This window comes from Camelus ferus, chromosome 13 (assembly GCF_009834535.1).
Source record: "Camelus ferus isolate YT-003-E chromosome 13, BCGSAC_Cfer_1.0, whole genome shotgun sequence".
NCBI classification, from domain to species: Eukaryota; Metazoa; Chordata; class Mammalia; order Artiodactyla; family Camelidae; genus Camelus; species Camelus ferus.
In genome coordinates, this window is record NC_045708.1 from 58,909,964 (window position 1) to 58,925,472 (window position 15,509).

The window sequence follows — 15,509 nt, forward strand, 5'->3', positions numbered from 1 at the left end:
AATAGTATTCTTTGGATATGATTATGTGAGCTGGAAGTTGCAGAAGTACATCACCATTCATGTTCTCTACCTTAATCTAAAAAAGCCCCACAAGACACTGCTAAGAGCCTTGCTGAAATTCAGGCACATTGAATATTTTCCTAAACTTTCAACCCAGAAAGCTTACATCAAAGAAATAATGTTAGTATAACATGGCTGGGCTAGTGAATTCTGTTAATTCCCGGAGGTGACAACCAGCCCAGCATTTGCTGTAACAGACCAGGGCCTGAAGCAGAACCTGGAAACCTCTTGAGTGAACTTGACCTAGTCCAGTCGATGAACCAGTTCGTGCAACAGCCACTTTTCAGGGGGTAATAGTGGGGAACTGTCCAAAATCAAATGAAGCACCAAAAAGATAAAATGGATTTTAAAAATCTATTCATCACTCCTACCCCTTCTAAAGGAAAATATTTATTTAACATCAATTTTTGACATTTGGTAAAAGGAGATTCATGTCACATAGAAAGGTTCAAAACCCCCTTTTAATATCTTTATGAATACTGTTTCAAATATTTGTCCATTATCATCTTTTTTGGGGAAGCCTCTTTTAATTCCCATGATTTCTCACTAATTTCAGGCCTGAAATTTCATTTAGCTCTCGTATCAAATCTGTACCTACTTTCAGTAAACTAGGGTTTCATTCCCTAATGACAGGGACTATAAAAAGATTAAAAACCCATCTGTGCCTCCTTTATTTTCCTACTAATGCCTCTATGCTGCTTTTAACTAATGTATGTTTTTATTAATAGGTTTTGCCAATAAGTGAATAATCACACGTAGACATCATTAAGTGGTTTTCGATCAGTTTCTTAGCTTTGCCCTTTAAGATTCAACCTTGAGGAAAACAAATTTTCTCCCTCTGCTTTCCTGAGAGCTGATATTACTGTCCCTTTCAAATGTACAGAGTTTGCCTGCATGATTATGAAATGAAACAAAACTACCATACACTCAGACAGGATCTCTTTGAGATATTAATTTCATGACAATTTCATCATCTGTCACTATGATAAGTATTTTCAATGTCTTTATTCTCAACTTCTAAACACTACTCAAGATTGTCTTTGAAAATACAACAGTTTAACACATTCTTTGGATTTGCTCCTAAATATTATATGTGCGCTTGGTTAATTAGAATATGATGTAATAGGGTAAGAACCATGGGTTCAATGGCAGTATGGCTTAGTTATTTTTGCTTTTTATGGCCATCTGTTTCCTACTTTTGAATAAAAAATGGCAAGAAAGAATGGAGAGGATAATATCAACGGATTAGAAAAAATTCCTACAGTAGCACCGTAAAAAGTTTTTTAAAAGATGGTCTGAGAATAAGCGTCAACATGCTTTTTAACAATAAAGACTACATCTGTTTTATAAAATGATGTCTGTAAGAGACATATGTGTGTTGTTATATATAGTTTTCATTCATTTGTATGACCACTTACTCATGCTTTGGGAAAATATTATAATTCACATTTTCCTTAAGTCATATATTTTGACCTGTATGGGAACAACAATTGTATTATTAGCAGAGTTTTTTTTTTTCCTAAGTGCATTGAACTAAGAGAGCAGATAAAGGGATAAATTAAAATAGCAGCTGCTCCTTTGCCTGTGTTTAGGTGACAAGGAAAAGCTGTTCGGGGCTGATTTCTTTGTTAATTCCTCCCCTTTAAGTCTTAGTCCTGTACCATTTGTTGACTTCTTGCTCCTTAGTTTCAGTACCAAAGAAATGAGGAAATTAGGCTAGATAATCATAACGTTACCTGTGAGTACTAGCATTCCTGAATCCCATTTCTCAAGAAAGCCTGCCGGTAGATTAGTTGAGTTTACTGTACAAAGACTAAGAAAATGACAAGTGGACGAGAAATCCAAGCCTAAACATAATTTTCTATCTTTTTGAACACTATCACTATTCACCTTCCTCATACAAGCACAAATTCAGTCTCACAGTGAGGACTATGAAGGATTACTGGAGAGGAGATATTAAAAGAACTCCTTGAAAATTACAGCATCTATGTACCGCTGCAAGGTGAGGAATGAAATACAGTTGCTTTGTGTTTTTCCACTGGGATCTTAACAATATTCGACAGTTACAGAGTTGGAGGTGAAACAAGAGGATCTTAATATCATCAGCTAAAATTCTCCCCAGGTATTTAAATCATAATGAAAATCTCAAGTACAAATATGGAAATTCTGTACACAAACATAAAACATTTTTTCTATAGAAAACCACACATGTTCTATGTACATATGATGCAATCAAATGTATGATAAGTATTTACTGGAAAATGTCAAAATACTATATATAAGATTGTCAAAGTCCTACCATTTGAATCATATGCAGCTTTTCTCTTTGGAAATATCTTTATGTAATCTCCGTCCACGTTCATATGGGGATGAGTATGTTTCATGTGATAGGAATCAAAATAGAAAGCTTTGAGAGCTGAAACAGAACCACGAAAATCAAATTCTCCGCAATTAGTTTCCTCAGGGTATTTATTGAGTTAGAGACAATTTCACCTATCATTCTATTTCAACTTCTTAATTACAGCAGGTAGAATGAACATATGCTAAACATGTCTGGACATTATAATTTGTATTTAAAAATCTTATTCAAGATTTTTTTTTTTTGATTTCACTATAGCATTCATGGTTTAATTCTATATTTATTGAATTAAATAAAAGAAAACATGTATGTATACAAAGAAGCTTTAAATCATAATTATCAAGGCAGACAAGCAACTACAATCTAATGAGAGGATGTTATGTACAATATAATTTATTATATACAGAGCGATTGAATTAAATTCTTGAGTGATAATTTCCTTACCTCATGTATTTTCACCTTTGTCATTCAGGAACGTCATCGAAATTTAGGCTCCTATGTGTTGGTCACAATGCTTTCTACCTTAATTTTGAGTAAGTGGTGAATCTTGAAGAGATAATGATTTTTGTATATCTACTGCTGCATAGCAGGGTGACATCCAGAAAATACAATACAGGTGTGTGCAATGATTATTTCTGAAAGTGTACCTTGTTTCCTCAAGAAACTTCCTCCTCAGTCTGATCTAGATTCTTAATGTTTTAAGTATGAGATTTCATACAGCAAGAAACATTCTAATTGACTATGTTAATTTCTTTATATTATCTAAAGGTAAAGGAGTCCTAAGGAGAAATTTAGATATACCACTTCCAGGACGAAGATATATGCCCAAATGATCTCAAAGGTAAAAGTAAAAAAAAATCTTCAAGGTCCAACATTAGAAAGGCAGGAAATGAGTACGTAAAATAGTGGTCTCTCTGCAGACCACTGCAGAGACGCTAAAACTGGTGCTCACGCTGCAGTGTTAGAAGTCAGGATGGCATTACCTTTAGGGTGCAGGGCGTGGCTGGCAGGAGGCAGGAGGGGGCTTCTGAGGTCCTGATTGTACAAGCGTGTTCACTTCGTGAAAATTCGTCAAGTTATACTCTTTTGATAGTGCACTTTTCTGTATGTGTGTGCTTCAATAAAAATTTAACTTAAAAATTAACATCCTATATCTAGGAAATCTGTCTGGACTATCATTAGTCCAGGCAGATCCTACCAAGTCATGAGATGACAAGGGAGTAATCTCTGAGCATTTAAATGCTAAACAGTTGAGAAATAGGAAAAGGTAGAGGGTACCGGAAAGAGGCAAATTGTATGAAGTCATCCTTTTTATTTATACCACCCTTGTGAAATGCATTACCATTCATTTCTGCATTGATTAAAAAAAAAAAACCAGCCAATTTAATTAACAGTATTTGAAATAGTTTCCTTCCCTTCTGAGAAGAGCTTGTTTGGAAAACACTGTTGCTTTGACATTGACCTTGACTTCTTACCTACGTCACTTGAATTCGTATCAAACTGAGTGTTCTTTTGGAAGTTCTGAGAGATCCTTAAGGCAGCTTGTTCAGCAGCATGGATCAGTTTTGTAAGTTGAGTTCTTCTATGATTCATAGATAACTTGTCCCAAACTATAAATGTATCCTTTTGAACAAAATTATTCACAGTTTTTACAAACTCCTGTTGAAAAAAAAATAAGTATATCTCTTAATCTTACTTTAATCACAGATGTAAAGAAAAATTTAAAGCTTAATTATAATTGAGTTAAAACTCAGCATACTTACAGTAAGAGTTGAATTAGAAAGGATGTCCTTGGCTGCATTAGTGCTGTTCGTGTAACCCAGTAATGAGGATGATTCAGCTAATACTTCTATATACGTAATTATATCCACTGGTGAAAGATCTTTCACAGGAATTTCTATAGACCTCTTGTAGCAAAGCCATGGGTTCTTTGATGTGTCTGATCTGAACAAAAATGAGTTCAGAAAAAGGAAACCAGTTTAAAGTACCACTGGATCTTTTCAAGAATAAACACTTGTATACTAAATATATTCTGAGTTTTTCTTTTTGTCCTATACATTAGTAAGTTATCAGACTAAACCTAAACTATAATATGAAACACTGAAACCTGAAGATTAGCCAATGACCTAAAAAGTATACAAGTTACTTCAGGGAGTAAATAGCATGTTTGAATGGATCATTTTTAAAATGAGCTTTTAAAAGTTATAATAAATTACAACTTAATTTGAACTAGATTTTAATCAACCAGAGAAAATTCTTTACATGATAAAATGGAAATTTGCTTTAGTGGATTGTTAATGAGTCATATTGAGACTCACACTTTCAATCACAGGACAATAATTTTATGAATGTTCTACTTATTTACTCCTTGAAATAGTATTTACTTTGAGGTACAAAATCTAGTTGCATTCAACTATGTCTTCTTAGAATGTGGGAACGGCTTGGGGTCAAAGTATGTTTTTACTACTTTATTCATCAATGTTCTTTGCATGTTGAAACTAACTTTCAGTATATTGAACAGTAAAAAAGTAACATAAGTTAAATATGTAAAAGTCTTCTTCAGTACTTTGGGGATTTTCCAATTAATCCTGTCTCTGACTGAAACAAAATACTTAGATCTCTAAACGAACATAGTTTCAACTCTATATGAAGATCCACTGCTTGTTGCTCTTTTTAAAACGTGCCATTAGAGATTTTAATGGAAACCAAAGTGTCAAAAGAGAACAGATTTTTAATTCAACTTCTTTACTCACTTTTGCTAAAGTTTTACCAATATTCTCAGCAATACAGGCATTATCTAAGTGGCAGTCTGCATTCACAATTTCTGCAGGAAAAAAAAAAAAAACACATTATATGGTAGGTTTCTAAAAATAGCTTTCCTAAGATAATTATATTGATTCCAATAATTCTGCTCACTTACTTAAACACTTGAAAACATTCTTAACACTTGAATTTCATTTTCATTTTTTTTATGAAAATTCATTTACTTAAAATTGTTTTCATTATTCATTACCCTAAAACTTTAGTCATAATAAAAATTCACTTAATTTTCTTCATTAAAATGCACGGTATTTTATGGAATCTAGAAAATTTGTAGCTACCCTAAAGAATAGGGCATGTTAATTACATAAAACATGTGCATGTGGTCTACAGCTTCCATTAAATAAAACAATATCTTTTCTTACTTCATTTTATAGATGATAAAGGCTCCTGGTACATTTCTTGGAAGGTGTAGCTCTTTGATATTTCACTAGATAGTACATATTTTATAATACATAAAGTTTCATCAAACATAAAATTTAACAATATAATTTACCTTGGCAGTAAGCGCCATCATTAGGTGTGAACTGGGAGTTTCCTGTGGATGTCTGATAACCTTCTTTGCAGGAGCAGTTATACCCACCATCCACATTTTCACACACGGCATGATCACCACAGGCTGCTGACTCACTGCACTCGTCTATATCTGGAAATAGGTGAAAAAGTAAATTTTTAATTTAGTGCTTATATTACCCTGTTGATAACAGTATTACATAGAGATTTGATTTCATGGCAAATTTTAAAAGAAAGCAAGGAAAATCTCATCATTAGGAAGATGACAGAGCAAACTTAGGTGCAGATATATTTTTAACTTTGATTTGGCCAATCCACGTTGACAGTATCCTAAAAATGTTAACAACAGGCCAACTCTTGAGTTGTTTTCTGAAGAGCCTGATTCATCGACAAAGTCATTAGAGTAATTTCTATCATTGATGATGTAATATTTTTTCCTAATTTAGTAAGAATCCAATTTACAAAATACATTTGGAATTCTTTGTCTCCTAGTATTACATCAAAATTGATTGTAACAACTCAGTTTAGAGTAACCTAGAGGGCAAAAAAGAGTGGCCCATTTTCTTTCCAAAGCCTCACTTTTCCATGTAAGTTAAACTAAAATTTAAGATGTAGCAGAACGTGTGATTCAACTCCCTTAAAATTTTACCACAAGTTATTGCTTTTGTTCAGGTTATATTTTACTATGATTCTTAATACACAGCCATCGTAGATAAAGTAACAAAGTGTACAGGATTAAGTCTCAGATTTTCAGTAGCTATATATCAAAGCTACAATAAATGTGGTAGGTCATAAACTATATAATTTATACTTTTAATTTAAAATTTTATATAGTACAGTGAAACATGTCTTAAAGTTACAAATAAAGTATAAATGCTCTGCCAGTAGGCAGAGTTCCAGAAGGGAATGATTCCAAGGAAATGAAGAGTCCAGATCATTACCTTCAACCGATGCAAAGATTTTTGTGCTCCTGGCCTCACTCTAACATCTTGCTCTGACATCTTCCAGCTAATTTATGTTAGATTAATGAACAAACCTGTAATCTTACATACATAATTTGATTTTTTAAAAACTAACAGAGTGGTACAATACCATTTGCCATAAAAAAGGAGGAGTAATCAAAGTCCAATTAAAATGTCTTTGAGATAGTTATCTGAAATGTAGCTGATCCTAATTTCTCATTGTACAAATGCAATAAGGGCACACACACACACACACACACACACAAACCATTAAAACCCATAGGGCCAGAAACTGGAACTGACAGTAAGCGTTTTGCCATTTCTTGGAGAAATTTCCATTAACTAAGAAGGTGATGGTACTGGATAGAAGAAGAAATTAACAGGCCTGAAAAAGAGGTCCAACACCCCTTGTTCTTCTGCCAAATCTATTTATTCATGATCTGTACTACCCAATCCAATACCTTACTTCTACAGGAACAAATGCTGCCTCTACGCCCTCACGCTTGTCCTCCTATTTTATGTATGTATATGCTCAGAAACTGCCACTCAAAAAAAAAAAAAAAAAAAAAAAAAAAAGAACAGAATTAAAGGAGGGAGTGGCAGTGGGCTGACTGTATGTTCTCCTAACCCACATCTCATGTTTTTAGATGCCTTCTATGGCTAACTGGAAATGAAGTGTTGGTTTCTCACAATTTCAAACTCATTTGAGGGTGTCATGTTTCTTCCGGACTTTGTCTCTAACCCAGTCTCTGAGCATCATACAAATCTTGGTTCGACAAACTCAATTTTCATCCTCCCTCCTGCACTTTGAACACAGGTGAACACAGTCGTGGTGCTCATACCTGACTCTTACGGCTTTCCCCTGTGCATCTTCCACACCCTGTGGTGCTTATTTTGGGTCTCTGCCCTAGTTTAAGCAACCCCCCCAGCACCCACTCAGCTGTTTGCTTTCCCAGCATGTCAGCCTTGGACCCACTAGGGTACTTCAGCCTCTGAACTTGTCACCAAGTGACAAATGTTGATCTGTGAAATAATGAGGGCATACCCTGGGAAACTGGCATTCAAGGTTAGGATTCCATAAATTTTTACATCCTGCCTCCAAATACTCATCGTCCTACCAAAGAAATGATTTTCAAACCTTAATCATCCCATCAAAGTAATGTTTTCTAAATTGTTTATAATTTTCTTGTTTATATTTTTGTTCCTTTAACTTGTTACCAAAATGTCGAAGTGAGGTGCGCTGAATTTGACATTCCTCTCACTCTGGGCCCCTTTAGTATAGCTTACTGTGTTTAACTAGTAGTGGTGTGTGTGACCCCCCCACAACTGGCTACGTCAGGGTGTCAAAGAGCTTCCACTACCCTCAGCACATCACTCGATGCCCTTTGCTACCTAGTAGTATAAAGAGATTCATAAAATATTGAAAGAGTGTCCCATATCCAAATGGGATGAAACTGGCTTGGCCAAAATGAATGTGGCTACCAGTTTACATCAAGATCCACCCTAACATCTCTTGCAATCACTTGCTGGGCCTAACTGGGTCTAAAAAGACCAGTATGAATCCTTCTTCCTATGGGTAAATGCCCTGCAGGGACCTTAATTCAAATCATGCCTCTAATACTCATTAGCTTTGTGACCTTGGGTAATACTATAAAAAAAAAAAACCTTTTAATTCAAAAGAGTTCTTTTCCATAGGAAAGAACTTAAAGGAAGTGTACTTAAAGGTGTTTGGCGTGGTGACTAAGATATCCCTGGTACTTGATACTGGAACTGGAAATCAGGTCCCCTGATTCTACTCACACTGTGAGGAACCCTGTGAGTATGTAGGTCTGGAGAAAACAGATGGATAATGAGTGTCTCATTACATTGCCATGTTCTGATGCTCCCCAGAGTTGTACAGAGAAAAGGAACCCCCTCCCCCATCTCAATGAAAGCTAAATTGCTGCTTTGTAATTATTTCAGTCAGGCTAGACTTGATGTACTATATTTAATAACTGATCCGCTTTTTCCACTACCAACCTAACACTCCGCTTAATACTAAGAACCTGATTTTGCTAAATGCAGGTGCATAATAACACGCATTCGCTTGTTTTGCACATCAAAAAATTCATTTGCTACTTTTTCATTAATCAGGTTATGCTTGTTTTTCATGTCTAAAATGAGCCAACCCAGCGGTGTTTTATCATAATCTTCTTTCAAAACATGATCACATGATTGTTTTGATTTTTATAATTTTCATCAATAACTGAATTTTCTAATGTTGTTTAACTCACAGACTGCAAAGAAAAGATAAAATGTTCAATTACTGGAAGTAACTGGCAAGACAAAATTGCATGTTAATATTATTCAAAGCCAGGAAAAAAATAGGTACTTATCAGAGTACCTAAGGCAACAGGACATAAAAAGTTACAGGTAGTAAATACTGCTCTCAAGCACACACAGAAATTGAGAAGAAGCTCTTGGGTTCTACTCATTTGCTTTAGGGGAGAGTCACTTTACTCTTGGATGCCTCAGTTTCCCCACTTGTGAAATGAGAATCTAGAATAAGGTCTCTCGGGAATGGGGCGTCTGAAGTTCTGTCTTATCCTGATTTCAAGGGGAAGAAAAATAGGCATGAAGCCAAATCTCACCCAAAGCCTCTGCAACAAAATTACCTCCTCTGTGGAAAATAGTATTTGAATACTGACTAAAGATAAAGAATTTTGCTTGGGTCATTTCTTGCCCTGGATTGGAGTTTTTCATAACGTATTTATAGAGGTTCCTATGACTATAATTAACAGACCTGTCAAATTTCAGGATCAGCTAAACTTTCAAAGCAGAAGCAACACACTACAAGGTGATACACTAATGTAAAAAGGGAGCAGAATTGTGGTTCTCTGTTCAGATTCACCGAGGATTATCATAGTGCACAACGAAAATTACTACAGGACTGGGGAAAAAAAGAAAAGAAATAGCTGCTCTGCTTCTCTAAAAAGCTTAATCTTAAGGACAACACAATTGGTGAAAAATAACGGTATTCCAGAAAATGACTTTTTTCACTGAATAATCCATCAAACAAAACAGGTAGGAACTGAAGGACTCAATATTGGGTATTGGCTTTAATTTAAGTTATTGTGTGGACTGATTACTTAAATAGTGAAGAAGGGAATTAGCAAAAACATAGGGCTGTTCCACAGTATCAACAGTAAATGAGTACTGGGAGAAAGGGTCTTGCATTACAAATGTATTGCGATCGCATACAAGTGTTGGCTTTCACTCATCTGTGTGTGTGTGTGTGTGTGTGTTTGCTCTGTGCCTGTGATTCATTTTTTTTCTAATACAGGAATTCTCTACTTTTAGGGAGCACAAACAGAGAAATACAGCCCTTTGTGAATTGAGGCGTATTAAAGAAACCAGGATCAGATGAAAAGACAGATGTCTTCTAGAGCCAAGAGGGAATGGAGATCAGAGTTAAAATTGTATTAAATTCCAGTGATTAAGATGTTATAGGTTAGATTTCTTCATTAACTGGAACTTTTCTAGTAAAGCACATAGAGCTATACAGTCAGAACTCAGCTAGTAAAGGTAAAATATACACACATTTATAACATTTAAAACTGGCTGACAAGCGTATAGACTTGAGAAGAAGGAATCGTGAGGTACTATAAGTTTTCTGGGCAGGATTTCATAGATTCTTATTTCTTGAATATATTGTAATGCTCTATTCCAATAAATTTTTTTTTTTTGCTGTGAACACTTAATGATAATATTCTCATTCAACAGAAATAGCATTATTTTCTCCTATTTTAGATCATCTATGCCCTTGCAAAGCTTGATCCACTGCATTTACATGATCCAGGTCCAGGTATGAGAGTTAAGTGGCCACGCACTTAAGCCTCCTGTGGAAATAACAGTGGCTTTCTAGATTCAAGACTGTGACTGTGGTCCCCACTTCATCCTAAATGTGTGCCTCTGGGGCAGCCCTCCCCTCCCCTTGGCTATAATATAAGAATAAAGTCTACCTTGTTTACATAGCAGAGAAAATGCTGTGAACCGTAAGTACACAAGGCAGGGTAATTTCTTAGATAGAAACATTTCAAATATTTTATTTGAACATTATCTCTGAACTTACCATGTGTGTTAACAATAACATTGCCAAATTTCTCCTTAGCTTATTGATCAGAATCTCTCTAGGAGCTCATCCAAGGCTTTAGTGTGATGTAGATTCTTTGAGGCATCTCTGGTTTATCTAATTACAGAAAGCAGAAGCAGTATCTTGCTTCTGTCCAAGCCTATACAGTCCTGAGTTCTGGTCTCATATCTATCCCTGACTATGTAATTAAACTCTCAGGGCCTCAGTTCACCTATGAATTTCATAGATTATTACCAATCATAATTAATTATACCAGTTGTTCATAAATTAGACAGTTTTTAGAAACCATGATTAAGATAATTTATAATTTATTTTCAATGTTAAAGTCTTTGTCTAGAGAATGTGCCTCTGAAGATCGTTCATCTTTTGAAATTTCTAAACAATCTTTTTTGCTCAGACTGTAATCCAAATTCTGTAGGCTCTGATAAATCGAATGCATGACCAAAATACAATAGACGGACATTTAAAAAAACTATAGATATTCCCTTCAGAATCACAATAATAGTTCACTTAGGGACTGAACTGAAATTATTATCCCTTTAGAGGACATTTTAATGAACCTGAGATGAAGTTTTAAATAGGACCCAGTGTTCACAAGAACTTCATGCAGATTTTAACTGTGACTAATTTTCAGCAAAGCACTAGGACGATTCTTTCACAAGTAATGCCTGTCTGAACATTCTCTAGGAAAGCACAAGGCTCACCTAAGAGTGCATATTTATAAAAGTACCAATATCTTGTGATACAAATGACAATTTTCTTGAGTGAACTGTATTATTTTAAAGTGTAAATATTTATTCTGTTGCTTGCCACCATGCTAGATTTCATAACTTACTGATTTTTGGGGGGTAAACTTTTGATATTATCAAAAAAATTCTCTTCTTTTTACATTCTTGGATAAATATACCATAGTAACTGATACAGCATTAAAGAACTAAAGGGATTAATTTCTGGAAGTATCTAAAAACTGCGGTACAATCAAGAATTGACAGGATTTGATTTGCATATTATTTAATCTCTGGAGGTAATAAGCAAGAAGAGGTAGGTACAGATTTTAAGGTAGATGGTTGAACTTACCTACGCAGACGGTTCCATCATTTGTGATAAACTTGTCTTGTTTACTGCTGGATCTGAAACCGGGTGCACACATACAATAGTAACTTCCCTCCGTGTTAGTGCAGTTGGCATTTTCACCACAGGACTGGGTTAAGTTTCCACACTCATTATCATCTGTGGACACACCAATTTACAACATTATTTTTATATAATTGAGATGAATTCCTAATGTTTTCCATCAATATTTGGTAACTTTGCCTGTTAAATAGTTTGATGTAATGTGATGCTTAGTTCTAAGAAAAATTAATACTAAAGAATCCACATTCCTTACTTGCTTTATTCTTGTTTAAACGTGAAATCTTTGTTGTTGCAAAGAAAAACAGAATCTCCTACTTCAAAAACACTAAACATAGCTGTTGCACCTATATTATTTTTCAAATTTCACATATAATTTAATTATTATAATGTCAATGAATATATACTCATTTGTGAACCTACAATACTATTTATAATCAGTCAAAAGTATACCGTAAGTTAAAAATGAAACATCAGAGATTACAAATTGATGTGCTCTAATCACGTCCCGTTTATTTTAATCACTTATTCTCCGGAAGAATTTTGTGTTACTAGGTCTGCATCCCTTTATTTATTCTTTAATAGATTTATTCATTACCATAGGCATCGTATTGCTCTGCAAAAGAGCACACAAATACAAAAAATTAGATCATGATCAATGGTCCTTACCCTTATACTCATAACATAATTTATTAGAAAAGATATAGGTTCAAAAATCTTTTTTTAAAAAATCAGAAAGCAGATTTATATTATCTGTTAAATAAATGAAATGGAAAGTAAGTGTTTCTTAGAAGTGATCGTGATGGGCTGGAGGAGACATTAGATCCTGTTGTAGGTTGAACTGTGTCTCCCAAAAAGGTACATTCAAGTCCTAATACTCAGTGTCTGTGAATGTGAACTTATTGGGAAATAGAACCTTTGCAGATACAGCCCAGTTGAGATGAGGTCATACAGAATTAGGTGGGGCCCATGATGGATGTCCTTATAATATGTACGAAATTCAGACATAGAGTCACAGAGGAGAAGGCTATGTGGAGAGAGAGGCAGAAACTGAAGTGATGCAGCTGTGAGTCAAGGAAAGCCAAGGACAGCTAACACTCACCAGAAGCCAGAAAAACAGAGGCAAAGATTCTTCCCTAGACCCTTCGGAGGGAGCATGGGCCTTCCAACCCCTGGATTTCAGAGTTTTCGCCTCCAAAACTGTGAGAGAATAAATCTGTGTTGTTTCGAGCCCCCGAGTTAGTGCTAGTATTTTAGGACAGCCTTAAGAAACCAACAGACCCAAACTGGCTAATCTAGGATAGACACCATTGACTAGACAGAGAGAAGGAAAGTCACTACAAGGAAGGCAAAATACTGGCACACATGCAAGCATGGGGTTGTGGAGACATTTCTGAAGGTTGTTAGGCAGTTAGATAAGTGGGTGCACTGGGCAGATAGTTGGAGGAGAGGGAGGATGGTCTGGAAGGCGGTGTTATGCCCGCCTCCACCATAAAGGGGCTTTACTTCCTCTAAATGAGTGCCAGCAAGAAGCCGGTTAGAACCCAAGAGCTGCACCTGCCCAGGAGCAGACAAGGACCGCACCAGCCATGGCCCAATGCTCACTGTAATATAATTAGCACTGTGGTTTAGGCTCCGCATGAGTTTTTCTGCATGCATCATGGGGAAGGACATGCACAAAAGGCACCAAACAAGACTAGGCATTCCAGGGGCAAGAGCTGTCAATCAAGCAAAAGACCCCCTCTGTGCAAGGGTGTAAGAGAAAGGGCAAGCGACGACCACGGCTTTTCCTCCCTGGGGTCAGTCCGTCTCCCATCTTGGAGGTGTACCTTCCCTTTGCTAATAAATCTTCTAAAATCTTTTGCTGCACAGCACTCCATCTCCGGTCTGAATTCTTATATTTTGGTAAGACAAGAACTGGGGTCATTTCCTTTCCCCTTTTTGAGTACAAAGGTAGAGGGAAGACTAATTGGGGAGCACAGGGGAGAAATCATAGGGGGTAGTTGTGAAAATAAGTCAGGTTTGGAAAATGTCTTGAATTTTCATTCTCCACTGCAATCAAGCCAAGGTTAATCTATTTTTAAAGGATGAGTTGTGTACCATTAAATTTATACACAGGTTATTGCACACATACAGTGATAACTAAGAGTTGGGGATTTTTCCCAAATGCTTTATAAATATTAATTCACTTAATCCTTACATAAATTCTACGTACCCTAAAAAGCAGGTACCCTTTTTATCCTCTGTGACTGGAGAGGAAAGTCAACTATAGAGAGGAGAAGTAACTTGTCAAGATCACACAGGCACTGAGTTACAGAGCCGGGTAGTCTGGTCCCAAAGCCTGTTCTCTTAACATCTCTTAACTTCACCAGGTGCCAGACAACATCCAGCTGCCTCTGTGAGGATCATTTGAAAAAGTAAAAATATAAGATCATACTGATATCTAATGAATGAATGGGTTTATTTTGAGGGAAGGAAAGAAAGGTACTGAGGTAGAGATTTCAGAAGGAAAAATAGAAACTTTATCTATTTTTAACTTAAAATTTACTTCCACTTAGCCATTTTCAAGCATTACAGATACAAGTTAACATATGACAGACAACTAGAGGTGAATTCCTCTTTTTTCTCAAAAATGACTACTGTGGATGGGTCAGGCTGATTTGAAAATCCTATCCTTTCAAGATATTCAATCTATGTATTCTGTTCCATAATTTTATTTTAAAATTAATGTTTTATCACTTTGACTTATTATATTAATTATGATAGGCCAACTGCTACAAATATATCCAAACATGTAATGGGGTCAATTTAATAAAAGATTATTTACTGCTCTAGTCAGAGGCCAGGGTTAGGTTGATGGTTTGACCTCTTCCATGATGGTTTGGGAACCCAGGCTTGCTTCATCTAATGGCTCCATCACCCCATAGGGCCCCCAAACTGTCTGTATTCATCCAGGCAAAGATTTGGGGGTCAAACAGAGCACAAGAGAGTTATGAGCTATGGCTACAAATGACACGGATAGCTTGTATCCACATTCTGTTTACTAGCATTCATTCAAATATCCACACCTATCTACAAGGGAGGTTGGAGGCTGTAGGGTAGCTGGGTGCCCAGGAAGTAGACGAGATTTTGAACAGTCAGAGCTCTCTGCCATACTTACTCTCCCACAAGTATAATGTTACTTACAGAATAAAACCGTATATATGAAGAATTTACCAAATATAAGAAAATAATTTTGATTAATAGTAAGCCTACATAAATTGACTGGAACTCAAAAGGGAAGATAACATTATACTTTTTAAGTTATTGTAATTTCTTAAGTCAATAAATATCATTTGGATTAGGCACATTCATTGCATTGATAGCTTTTATTCTTCCCTTGGCCAATCATTTATTTTATACATTTTAAAATTTGTTTTGGCATTTTAGTATTGTGTCTCTGATGGAGGTTACAAGAAAAACCATGACGCTGATTCTGCCTTCCTGAACCTGAGCATCCTGAAGGGAGGATGGAGATGTAAGCAAAGAAGAG

At 35.7% G+C, this 15,509-nt stretch overlaps 1 protein-coding gene across 1 annotated transcript in view; it reads right to left on the reverse strand.

The window, feature by feature from the left end:
* Positions 1 to 15,509, reverse strand: part of ADGRL4 (adhesion G protein-coupled receptor L4) — a 110,623-nt gene that overhangs the window by 39,170 nt on the left and 55,944 nt on the right. The window contains 7 exon segments of the mRNA XM_006178514.3: positions 2,360 to 2,476; positions 3,895 to 4,078; positions 4,183 to 4,308; positions 4,310 to 4,363; positions 5,173 to 5,243; positions 5,736 to 5,885; positions 11,924 to 12,076. Of these exon segments, the coding sequence (XP_006178576.3) occupies positions 2,360 to 2,476; positions 3,895 to 4,078; positions 4,183 to 4,308; positions 4,310 to 4,363; positions 5,173 to 5,243; positions 5,736 to 5,885; positions 11,924 to 12,076 (855 nt within the window).